The sequence below is a fragment of the Sceloporus occidentalis genome, unplaced genomic scaffold (assembly GCF_023333645.1).
Source record: "Sceloporus occidentalis isolate IW3139 unplaced genomic scaffold, rSceOcc1.0.p SCAF_5, whole genome shotgun sequence".
NCBI lineage: Eukaryota > Metazoa > Chordata > Lepidosauria > Squamata > Phrynosomatidae > Sceloporus > Sceloporus occidentalis.
In genome coordinates this window covers 139,889,709-139,902,881 of record NW_028316985.1, presented here as the reverse complement: position 1 = coordinate 139,902,881, position 13,173 = coordinate 139,889,709, and the positions used below count along the sequence as shown (strand labels likewise).

At 38.9% G+C, this 13,173-nt stretch overlaps 1 protein-coding gene across 6 annotated transcripts in view; it reads left to right on the top strand.

Annotated features, from left to right (window-relative positions):
* The window catches only part of LOC149312893 (uncharacterized), a 48,582-nt gene continuing 35,409 nt past the window's right edge, over positions 1 to 13,173 (top strand). For 5 of the 6 annotated variants that reach the window (XR_016281326.1, XM_089525640.1, XM_089525641.1 and 2 more), the window contains exons 1-7: positions 1 to 214; positions 3,864 to 3,964; positions 4,356 to 4,425; positions 5,393 to 5,523; positions 8,008 to 8,093; positions 9,627 to 9,726; positions 12,394 to 12,437. Coding sequence is in view for 5 of the 6 variants with exons in the window: in XM_089525640.1 (XP_089381766.1) it covers positions 22 to 214; positions 3,864 to 3,964; positions 4,356 to 4,425; positions 5,393 to 5,523; positions 8,008 to 8,093; positions 9,627 to 9,726; positions 12,394 to 12,437 (725 nt within the window). In the remaining variant the exon portion in view is untranslated. Of the gene's footprint in view, positions 215 to 1,027; positions 1,066 to 3,863; positions 3,965 to 4,355; positions 4,426 to 5,392; positions 5,524 to 8,007; positions 8,094 to 9,626; positions 9,727 to 12,393; positions 12,438 to 13,173 lie in introns of those variants that run through there. The other variant, XM_089525642.1, reaches the window with a different exon arrangement.

The following is a 13,173-nucleotide window of genomic DNA, read 5'->3' as shown; positions in this document are numbered from 1 at the left end:
GCCACCACGAGCGGCGTCGCAATGCTGGGGCTCCGGGGAAGGGCCACTGCTGTTGCAGTTGCAGCCGGCCCTGGGCTCTTGAGGGCGGGGAGGCCTAGTAGTAGTAGTAGCAGCAGCGTCTGCCGCCGTCGGAGCAATGAGGCCTGCGCCCCTCCGCCGAGCCCAGTGCGGATCGGCTGCGCTTCGGGCTTCTGGGGAGACACTGCGGCCTCAGGTAAAACTGAAGACCTTTTTGTTGAAACGTATCCATTTCACTTTAATTCAGCGGTCCCCAAACTGTGCCCTTTAATAAGACACTTCGGGACTTCAGTTCCCAGAAGCCTCAGCCACGTTGGCCAATAGAGTGGGATTCTGGGAGCTGAAGTCCAAAAGTCCTTAAAGAAAGGGCACAGTATGAGGACCACTGCCTGCCCCCGTTGCATTGTGGGGCTTGTAGTTTATAGGAAGGGGCATTTAGAATTCTCAGCCAGAGAGCTCTTAGGCCTCACTGGACTACAAACCCCCAAATGCAACAGGAGGCTGTCAGAGCAGTTAAAGTGGATTAGCAAACGTTTTAGGAGAGTAGTGTGAGATACTCTACTTCTGGGAGGCCAGGGTTTGAATTCCCACTTGGACAAGTCACTCTCTGGTCCAAAACACACTGGAGAAATAATCCAGTTTGAGACTGCTTTAACTGTCCTGGCTGAATACTAGGGAATTCTGGGAACTGTAGTTTTGTGAGACATTTAGCCTTCTTTGTCACACCATAAATTGGAACACACAACAACAACAACAACAACAACAAGGCCTTTAGTCAAAGAGTGCTTCACAAAACTGGAGATCCCATGGTTCTGTAGGATGGAGCCATGGCAGTTAAAGCAGTGTCAAAGTGCATTATTTCTACAGTGTAGACCCACCCACAATCTGCCTTCAAGAGCAGCCATAGAAGCAATTAAAGTGTTGGACTTTGGCTAAAAAGTGAAAGAGTTCAAATTCCTTCCCTGTCATAAGAGTCTCATGTTAGCCTACCTTGCAAAGTTGTTGTGAAGGCAAAATAGGATAATCCATGTACACTCTTCTAAACAGGTGGGAGGAAAGGTAGTTTATAATACTATTGTGCCCCATCATGAGTCTCGTAATTGGAACAGACTCAACTGCTATCATTCTCAAGCATCAGAAAGAGTGGATTCATTTGCAGCTTAATTTGTAAATGTTGATTCAACACAGATGCGCAGCACACTTAAGCTGCATCTGCGCTGCAGAAATAATCCGGTTTGACACCAATTTTAACTACCACGGCTCAATGCTTGAGAATTCTGGAAATTGCATTGCAGATATAATCCAGTTTGACACCACTTTAACTGCCACACCTCAATGGTAGGGAATTCTGGGAATTGTAGTTCCCACTACAATTCCCAGAATTGCATAGAACTGAGCCATGGAAGTTTAAAGTGATGTCAATCGGATTATTTCTGCAGTGCAGATGCAGCCTTAGGTGCCTCAAAAGGAAGAGGTGTTGAAATGGAGCTGTGCAAAGCTAATCCAAAAAGAAATAAAAACGCTGCCTTCTCTGAGAAACAAACAAGATTGACTCATCATCCCCAAGTTTTCTCTGAATAACATGTTTGTGAAATCAGTGAAGAATAGGACGGCAGATGGCGCCAAAATGGTTGCAAATTTGATGTTTTGCAGCACTCAATTTCATTGCAACCATAAATCTCAAAAGTGAGCTTGATGGAGCGAGTGGGATTTCCATGGCAGGGTGCATAGGATAGGATAGGATAGCATAGGATAGGATTGCTGTCCAGTGTTTGAAATCATTTAGTTCACTTGTACTGAATTGATTATATGTGTATAATTTGGATTGTGAATGCACAGGGTAAACTTGAAGCTGTCATTCTGAAAAAGGGAATAAAGCTGATTTTGGCGAGTATGGGCCCATACAGACAGCCCAAAATGAAGCTGCTTCGGATCACTTTGGAGGTATGCTGTTTAAATGACACACGCATCTTAAGAGGCCAGAAGCTGTGCCAAAGCCATGCTCCAGTCCTTAGGACCAGAGTGCGGCTTTGGCACAGCTTCTGGACTTTTAGGACGCATGCATCATTTAGACAGCATACCTCCAAAGTGATCAGAAGCAGCTTTATTTTGGCCTGTCTGTACAGGCCCTATGGGACTAGGAGAAGCTACTGTGGATGAATCAGTCCAGAGTGAAAACGCAAGTCTCATATGCACCTCAATAAACAGAAAACTAGAAACTGCAGTTTGAAGAACAATACCACTTATGCCTATGAATGCCACAATGTTAAAGTAATATGCATGCCATCATCTTCAGTTTGATAGCCAATTAATGCTCCCTTTCTATATATACTGTATATACAGTTGGCCCCCCAGATTTGCGGCTTTGACTTTTGCAGATTTAATTATTTGCGGTTTTGATTAACATGTTCTTTCTAGCAATCCAGCAAAGTTCTGCTGGAAGTTGACAGAGTTGTGCTGGAGAACCTAGAAGCTCCTAGAGAAAACACTTCTCTAGGCATTTGTAGTTCCTCCAGCATGATTCTGTGATCAGCGTTTGGCAGATATTGACCATAGAGTTGCACTGGAGGACCTGGAGATCCCTAGAGAGGTGTTCTCTTAGGTAAAAAAAAAAACACAATGTTTTTTTTTATTTGCTGTTTTTCCACATTCATGCGGTTCCTTCACTCCTAACCCTAGTGAATGTGGAGGGACCACTCTGTACTGTACATACATACATACATACTGTATACTATAAACTGTATATCTATATACTGTACAATATTTTGATTACCATAGTCTTTTAAAACTGTAAATATTAAAACCTGTATCAGTAATAGCTAGATACAAAAACACACATTTGCATTCCTGTATTGTTTACATATCTTCAATCCATTTTAGAATATTTGCATTTACATAATGAGATAGCTTGCAGATGGGACCCAGCTCTAAATACATTCATTTATGTTTCGTATGCACCTTATACACATAGGAAGAAGGTAATTTTATACCTAATATTTTTAATAATTTTGTGCATGTTGATGATGGTTTATGATGGTTTGATGTACACAGAGTTTGTGTACATCAAACCATCATAAAGCAAACATAGCACTATCTCATGCTGCATCCACACTGCAGAAATAATCCACTACTTTAAATGTCATGGCTTAAGCCTGATGGAATTCTGGGAATTGTAATTGTGGCACCAGAGCTCTGCTGCTTTGGTGCCACATCAAACTACAATTCCCAGAATTCCATAGCATTGAGCCATGGCCATTAAAGTAGTGTCAACCTGTATTGTTTCTGCAGTGTGGATGCAGCCCCTACCACCCATCTGGACAATTTTGGAGTGTTTTGGACCCAACCTGCATATCCCAGCCTGTAGTCTCACCACCTTTACATATTAGAAAAATGTCAACTAAATATATTTTGTACACCATGATGTATTCCTTATTAAGCGTTATTTCTTTGTAAAATTTAAAAAATCAGTGGTATCCTTAATATGTGATTTAATTTGGTTGTTTTTATTTATTTATTTTTACAAAAGACTCAATGTAGTCAGATAAAGTTCTAGGACTGAACCGCAACCAGAAACGATGATCAGGGAACAGGGGAAATTGCCTTATGGATTTTAGGTAGGAGATAAAATTGAGACATTGGTTCTTCCGACTGAGAAAGATAATTATATGTAGACTTGGAAACAGAACCTTCTAATTAGGCTGCTTATGTAAGATGTATCATTTACCTCATTATCAGTGATAAATTGTTTCCTGCAAAACTTCTGTTTCAAAACTGTTACAATCAATATTTTTTACACTGCAGTGTGATTTTTCTTCTTCTGATATCAGTTTATTTTATTGCATTAGTTCCTCAACTACTGTATGGAGGGAAGCTGGATTTCCTGGTTTTTGATTACCTCTCTGAAATTACAATGTCTTTACTAGCTACTGCCAAAGCAAGAGCTCCAGTAAGTAGATTTGCTTTCTAGGGGAAAGGTCCAATTATTAGAATCCATTTTAAAAAAATAAGAAGTTGCCACCATTGGAATATATTTCTAATCTGACTAATATGTATATGATTTAAATTTTTGAAGTACTAGGACAAATTAAATATATTAAATCTTGATTACTTGGATCTATGTTGCACTTCCCTTACAGGTAGTAGGTTTGCTAAGCTTTCGTGTCTTTGTTGGGTAGTTACTGGTAATTTATCTGTGTGTATATTTCAAAGCCAAATTCTTCATTGCCATTGTTTTGGAATTGTTCTTGCAGAGGTTAAAACATAAAAAATGTTTTCTCAGAATGAAAAACCTATTTAGCATATTTTTTACAATGTATTTATTTATTTATTTATTTCAGGACTTGGGATATACACCTGATTTTGTATTAACTGCAGTAGCTCCTTATATAAAGGATATACACAGAAAAGGTATGAGGCTGTTGTACTTTTGTTGTATTGGCAGCTACCCTTGCCTTCCCATTTAATGTCTTAAAACATGTCATGTCACTTATAAATATATTTATTATATTTGCCCCACTATTGAACCAAATTTTGGCTCTTTAATGGTCGCAAACTCTGTGCAGGCATTACTTGCTCCACATTTTTCCACAGAGGAGCCAGGGAATGCCAACTCAGCCCCCCTCTGTTACCACTTTCCTCACATGGAAGGTAACTTGCCTAAATTCCTACTTTTAATTTCCTAAGGAAAATGGATGATTTTGTTTGTGTGGAAAGCCTCCCTGCAAACAGAAATATCTTCTCTTTAGATGGATTCTTATGTGGAAAGAGTACAGAGGTAGGTGGTCCCTGGTTCCTATGAGTAACATCTCACTAGATCTTTCAAGTGGTCAACAATCTAATGGAAACAACAATTAAAATTAATACAAATGTTCCTTAGGAAAGGATTTTCAGTGGGAGCTGGATTTAGACATGAAGGAGCTTTTTTGCCTTTGGCTTCTAACACATCCTATCTTCCTTTCTTGGATTGCTAAGTGACTTTTAGTGAGATTTCCTTCATTGTGGTACAGTGGGAAACTGTATCTTAATATGACATTAGATTTTTGTGTCAAAGCAGGTGGAAGGAAGGGATGAGTATCAAGGAAACATTTGGCCCCATGGCTTCATGTTTATAAAGTTTATAAAGACTCATCAAAACCTAGCCAAGCAATTTTCCAATTTACAAAACTTTCTTGCATTGAGGCATTAAGTATTGACTACAATTGACTGTTTAAATTTTAAACAGGGTTTAAACAATCAGAGGTACATATTAAGCACTATACAGTGATTTGGTAGCTAATAACAGCCAAAACAATCTGCACAAAAATAGTCAAGGGAGATATCAGTTTGTCTATATGTTTCTGCTTTTCATAATTCTGCACTTTTCCTCTTGTCTTAGGTGTTCGCATTGTCAGCAATGCTGGGGGGATGAATCCACTCGCCTGTGCTGCTGCTCTCCAGCAGGTGGCAGAAAAGGCTGGTGTTGGCTTGAAGATAGCTGTGGTTACTGGTGATGATTTGATGGGAGAGGTACATTTCAGTTTTTACAAAGGAATATGGTTTGGAAGGTTTGGTCATTTTTTTGTACAATAGAACAAGGGGATATGTGTGTCATGGAATGGCAAAGCCTGATTAGGATCTTGGTGTTTCTATTAAATAAATGCATTATACCAATACAGTGGATAACCATTTCCTTGTACTGGTGTGGCTAATGACCACTAAAAGCAAAAAACAAGGTAGACCCATTAACAGAAGTAATAGTGGTTAACAAGAGTGATAAATTATAGTTGTAATGGCTTACAGATTAGAATTTTATTGTGGACCAAAGAAAGAAGCATGTCTCTGAGTGGACTAGATTCTTGGGGCATAGCCATGTTAGTCTGGAGGAAGTGGACTAAGGCCCAAAACAGACAGGCCGAAAAGAGTGATGTGCAACCACCCTGGTGCCGTTTGCACCAGGGCTGAGGCAACTACATGGGCCTGGGCTCAATCTGGGTCGCCATTGCGATCCTGAACTGAGCCACTTTAAGGAGTGGATCCTATCCACTCCTTCTTGGTTGGCCCAGTTCTTCAGAGATTGTGTGGTGTCATGTGACTTCTGGCCACATTCAGGGCATGTGTCATCTGAATGCTATGCCCCAAACACGGCCAGAAGCTGCGTCATTTGGCCCATGTGTTTTGGTCATGCTACAATTTCTTTCATACAGTTAGTCTCAAAGGTGCTGCAAGATCCCTTTTGCATACTAATGAAGATTCCTATTCTGAGAATATCAGACTAGGTCTACCCCAAGATATTTTACTGAAGCACAACAGCAAACGGTAGCCCATCCTCCCAAAGCCAAAGGACATTGTTTCCTAGGTAGGTCAAGTTATTTTGGCAACTAAGGCGCTAAACAGACTGGCACTTTGTGCCAGCCTGGGGCTGAAAGTAGAAAGTCCACACACGTCCAGCCCTACTTTTGCTGCCTGTGTACCATCATGGTGCATGCCCATCCACATGGAGTGGGCCATGATGACACACAGGCGGCAAAGTGCCCAAACGGCACTGGCTAGAAAGGGTGTCATCTTTTTGCTCCCGAGTGGGAGTGGATCATTGCTGCGCCATGTGGTTGCCGCGGCAGTGATCCAGGGCAAATGGGGCAGTGTTTTGCCACCCCCTGTCGAGCCCCTAAGAAAATCTCACAAATGCCTTTTCTCCTTTCTGACATTAAAAATATACTGTAATAATAAATTAAATCACTGAACAATTTGTTGTCCTTTCGTTAAACTCACTCTCTGTTGCCTAAAGTAGGTACTTAACCTAATGGTGGGGTGTTCAAGTTTCCTTCAGCCCTAGAAGCAAGCAGAGAGAATAACTTCCATGGCAAGATGGTGAGGAAATCAGATAACTTCATTTGCAGCCAAAGCCCAGAATACCTTTAGATTATGCTTAGCTTCACAGATTTTATATACAATGACAATCTCCATGTGGTTCAAACCACAAAAACAGGAGCAGACAGCTTTTCTTTGTCAGCCCCTCACTTTCCAGTCATCTCTGTTTGGATGAAATGAAGTTTCCTCCAAGGTAGCCACTTCATTGCTCCTCATTTCAATCAATGCCATATCAAATGGATAAAGAGATTTTAATATATGATTAAGCAATTGCTGTTTATAGAAGAACCACTTATTTGCAGTCAAAATAATGAAACTTGTTTCTAATTACTCATGTCTTTCAAGTACAAAAACCATATTTACTCTGGATTTCATACTCAATTTTGAATAGCTCTTAAGCATTCAAGTCTTGTTTTGACTTTGCTAAGGTTTGTAATCCTGGTTTGAAGAGACTGCTCAGTCATTTGTTACTTCAAACATTGTGGCAAGTTAAAGCAACTAATAAAGCTTAAGGCAGAGGAGAATTTTTTTGTCCTTGAGGCAACATGCAGCCCAAGACTGTTTTTTGCACCTCTTGCACCTCTCCTCAACTCTTTTTGGGCCTAAAAATAACAAATCCCTATCGTAGAAGCTTCTGGGGGCATGACAAGTCATGCTCAGCCCCCATGGCCTGGTTTGCACCCAAACAAACTTTTTTAAAAAAATTGGAAGAGACTACAATTCACCTTTACTTAGAAAAAGGCCTCCTGCGACTAAACTAGGTCCAGCCTCCTCATAGCCCAAAATATCAATTTATAGTCATGATAGGCACAGTTGACCAATTATAAGGAAAAACCCCAGAGATGTGTGAAAATGGGAGATGTGGGGCAAGGATTGCCTTCTATGGCCCACAAGCTTTGGACGCTGCACACTCCTGGTTTATGGCAAGAGAGCAAAGGAGAAAAGGCGGCTATCAGATTTGTTACTTGCCCTTAATGCTTCAATTTATGAGGTTATATAACCAATAAGCTACACTTCTGAAAATGGTCCTACTTAGTGTTTTGTTTGGTAATTGAGCAACATTGCCTAGAATTAATACAAAATGTATATCTTGAAAGTCAAAGTTGTAATTAAATATATTTATATTAAATGCATTATTTACAGTTAAACAACATTAAAAAAGCTGTTTCCAAAGGAGATAATGGGATGCCATTTCCAGAAAATATCCAAAGCATGAATGTTTATTTGGGGTAAGATTTTTAAGTGATGTATTTTGTAAAAAGTTGTACAACCTGCCTGCCCCATCTGCGGGGTTACCATCCGCAGTTTTAACCTTACGCAGACAGCAAGCCCCATACGCAGGAGTGCCCACTGAAACAAACGGGACTTGAGGTCCCGCGTTTTTGCCATATGTGGGGGGGGGTTGTATTTAAATGCATTGGCGTAATATGCATGTAATTGTGTACCCTAGATATTATTCAGATTCTTGCATTTTAATTTAATTAAAAGGGTCTGGAAGTACCAGTGATAGCTGCCAGCAAAAGTGCTAAGGAGATTCAGTTATCTGCAGAATTTGTATAGACCATTGGCTAGTAAAGTTTCAGAGTGAAAGTTTGAGGCACAGACGTTATCTGTTGGCTTGGCAAAACCAAGGAACATTTGCATCTTATGGAGTAAATGTACTTGATTTAAAAAAAAACAACCAAGGAATCTGTATGCCTAGGTTTTGTCTTCTTCTCTTTTTGGGGATATTCACTTTGTGTTTATGATCTTAAAGCTTATAATAGATGTGTGTGTGTGTTTGTGTGTGTGTGTGTAAAAATCTTAATTTGTGTTGTTAGTACCATGAAGAACAAATTCTTTCAAAAGTTTTATCATTGCTGGACATCATGAGAATCTTTGTGGATGTTTCTTTCTTTTTGAATATCAGAACTTTTTTTTGTGTAAACAAATCCGTTGCACTGATTTTAAAGAGAAAACCTTTTTCAAAAACCTTGACTAAAAATGATACATGAAAAGTGCTTTTATACTAATGATTTTTTTTTTGTTAAAAGTCCCAAAATGCTAAATATTTTCAGCAGTTGACCATTTTTGATTTGTTGTTTTAGTGTGTCAAAACACCCTTTCTTCTAGTTGATGAGACAATGTGGGAAATTTTTTTTACATCCCTAGTAGGAATCAGGATTTCTAACTCATTAAAACTTAACATAATGATTTAGGTAGTTCATTTTAACAGATGAGGAACTTACTTACCCTGTGTGGTGATGGATTTCCTAAAGCTCTGTTTTGACTATAGTGAACCAAACCACATCTGCTGTGGTTTGGTTCCAGGACCCCATTGAATACCAAATTCCATGGATGCTCAAGTCCCATTAAATACAATGGCATAGTAAAATGGTGTTCCTTAAATAAAATGGCAAAAGTTAAGGTTTGCTTTTTTGAGAGAGATATATACATACAAGACATGTATGGTGGATACAGAATCCATGGATACAGAGGACTGACAGTATAATGGGTGGACTTTGATTAAAACTGTCACTTGTATTTCCAGTCCCTTATGTTTTCTGTCTGTCCCTCTCTGGCCAGTGTTTATTTTTATTAGGCAGTCAGTCATATAACACAGCAAAGCAGAGGGTCACCAGGCTGAACTGCATCTGCTGGATTGAATTTTGAATCTTTTAAGATCATTTTTTGGATTATTTTAAATGGTGAATAAATGATTCAAGATTTTGATGATCAATGCTTTGTTTGGTAATTTGATGATCAATGCTTTGTTTCTTCAGTGCAAGACCAATAAGTAGAGCTCTTGACCTAGGAGCAGATGTTATAGTGACTGGAAGGTGTGTTGACAGTAGCCTTGTACTGGGACCACTAATTCATTCTGTAAGTGAATCACTGTTTCCAAATCTGAAATAATTTCTTCTACTTACATGAATGTTAAATTTCTACTGTTTTTTCTTGTAATAAAGTCATTAACAAACTCAGGTTGAATCCAGAGAAAAAAGAGGTACTCGTAATAGGTTCTCCAAGTCCAGGAGGGAGTTTTGTCATCCAGTCCTGGACGGGGTCACACTTCCCCTAAAAGACAAAGTTTGCAGTTTGGGAGTACTCCTGGATTCATACCTACAGTTATCATCTCAAGTAGATGCGATGGCCAGGAGTGCTTGGTACCAGCTTCGGCTGATACGCCAACTGCGCCCCTGTCTGGACCGAAAGGACCTTGAAACTGTGGTACACGCACTGGTAACCTCTCGTTTAGATTTCTATAATGCACTCTACATGGGGCTACCTTTGTACCAAGTTCGGAAGCTTCAGCTAGTCCAAAATGCCGCAGCCAGATTGGTCACTGGTACCTCAAGGTCAGACCATATAACACCTGTACTAAAATCCTTACACTGGCTGCCAATTAGCTTCTGGGCCCAATACAAAGTGTTGGTGATCACCTTTAAAGCCCTACATGATTTGGGCCTGAGTTACTTGAGGGAACGCCTCTCCCGACATAATCCGCCCCGCACTCTCAGAACAAGTGGGAAGAATCTACTTGAACACCTCAAGGTGAGATTAACATCTACTCACCAAAGAGCATTCTCGGCTATGGCCCCAACAATTTTGAACAACCTTCCGGAAGAGCTTTGACTTATTTTCACCTTGGATGCCTTCAAAAAGGCACTGAAAACACACCTCTTCTGGCAAGCATACTCTCCTGATCTTTTATAGGCTCAACATGTTCACTACCTCCCGATCAGGAGTCTACCTCAGGCTGTGATAAAATTTTATATTGTACCAATTGTTTTTAGATGGGATATGGTTTTATATTGTGATTTTAAATAACTGTTATTAATATTGTGTTTGTATAATTCTGTTGTAATCCCGCCTCGATCCGTCGGGAGAGGCGGGACAATATAAATAAAACCTATTATTATTATTATTATTATTATTATTAAAACAAAATGCAAACACTTTTTCAGTATTTTAAGTTTTATTTATTTCAAAATGAAGCAGAAAACATGATGGTGAGATCAATAAAATACAAACACATAGTTTCAACAGTGTTTGACGCAAACTGGTCATGTACACTTTGTCCTTTTTATACTCAGTTTTAACAGGAAGAATGTTTTGGGCATTGTATTCTGTCTGATTATATTATGGCTTTTGCTCATTTAGAACATTTCGCTTATTTTGAACTTTATTGTACCTCAAAGAAATTGCATAGTACACAGCTCACCTATACAGTACTTGCATATTACATGGCATACTTACAGTACATATACTATGTTATTTATTGACATTTCACATCATAAAAGTTGCCCCAATGAGGCATGTGGTCTGCAGTTGTTTCTTCTGCTTTGTTGTTGTGTGCCTTCAAGTCACTTCTGATTTATGGCAACTCTAAGACATATCTACTTGTGGGTTTTTGGCAAAATTTAGTCAGAGGGGTTTTGCCATTGCCTTCCTCTGAGAGCGAGAGAGCCTGACTTAGCCAAGGTCACCCAGTGGACTGACCAAGTGGAAATTCAAACCCTGGTCTCCCACAGTCTTTGTCCAGCACTAAAACCACTGCACAGTATTGGGTCTTGTTCATCCAGCTAACATTGTGTAAACAAATTAAATCTGAGGAACATAGCACAATCTACAGAAGATAAATAATTGTGTTGCACTGTTTGTCTTGGTTTCATACTCTTACTTGTAAATGAGTTATTTCTGCATAAACAAAAAAAGTGGGGATTCTGGTAGGTTTCTTGTAGTTCTAAAGAACGGTCCCTGTTTGTTCAAGACAATCTAGCTACTTTCTGAAAGAAATGCGGCATTCTTGTAAATGGTGTTTTGACAATCTGCATTTTCAATATATTTACAGCTTTTTCAGATAAACATCTTTAGTTAATCATTCTCATAAATCATTTGGAGTTGCTTATGAATCAACATTAGGGCTTCAGGTAAAACATGAAAATCATTTTGCATGCCACAAGGTGGCACCAAAAATCAATTGCTTAATTTTTCCTCTCATTTCTGGGCCATTTTTTAAACTGAAGAATCTGGTTAATTTAAAAAAACAGTATAGGGATCCATGCATCACTGAGCATACACTTGTTGAATCTGTAAAATGAAATGTGTTGGAAAGCATGCCTTTCACGTTGCAAGCCTTATGTTCAGAAGTCATGAAGTGTTGTTCATAAAGCACTCAGAGAATATTCATGCTGTGTAAGTTTAATAGTAACAGCATCAGTTTTAAATCCTACTGCACTTTGTCCTATTTTAAAAGTATGCTTGAAAAATGACACATCTGTTAGCCTGTTCAATCGTTTTTTCTCCTCTTTTTTATTTTTCCCTTTTTTGCTGCAGACACTGTATCTGTGCACAAAGGACTGTATTTCCCTTAGTGTGTTGCCTCCATCTGTGGATACATAAGAGGGAAATGAGGCTGTACTGAGCCTTTAGGAATCTAATGCAGGGCACTGCTTTGGTGATGAACTGGACTATGCTTTCTGTATTTTAATATGAATTACTTAATGTATAAATTCATCTAACAATTTAAACATTATATTTTTATAGTTTGGCTGGAATAGAGATGAGTTCAACCTCCTAGCATCTGGCAGGTAAATGATTTAATTCTTTACGAATGTTGTTAAAATATAATGGCAGTAACACAGTCAAGAAAAAGCACAATACTAATAGAACACTTGATTTGAAAAGTGTCAATTTAATACTTGTGTATGGAGCTTATTAAAAATACACTGGGTCAGAAGATAATCTTGTTCACTAGTGGAGAATGCACTTATATTCTAAGTAGTATGCTTTGGGAAAACATGATCCAGCGAGGTTGATGCATGCACCAAATCAATGCTGGGTGTGGGATTCTGAATGCTGTAGTCTAAAAAAGTAAGTTTTCCAAATTCACTTGCTGGGACAGTATGGATATCTTCATTTGGCACTGAAGAGATTGGTACAGTTGGACAACAAAATATTAGTTTAGTACATTCCAAGATGTGAACTATAATAGAAGGCTTTTTTTTTTAAAAAAAAGCAGCATTCATAAGTCAACTTTAAATCATGATTTGTACATATGGCTTTCATAAACGGCACTTCTTGGTTTTTTTGTGAGTGGAGGACAAATATATGAAATAGATAAAATAAAAGAGGATGCCTGTCTGTACAAAAACCTTGTATATGCTCACCCAGAGCCATTCCCCTTCCCTACTGCCATTCCCTTCTCATTTTGTTTGTGTGTTTTTTTTTTAGATTGTAAACCTGAGGGCAGGGAAATGTCTAATTAACAAATTGTAAGCCGCTCTGATAGCCTTGACTGAAGAGCGGGGTATAAATAAATATTAT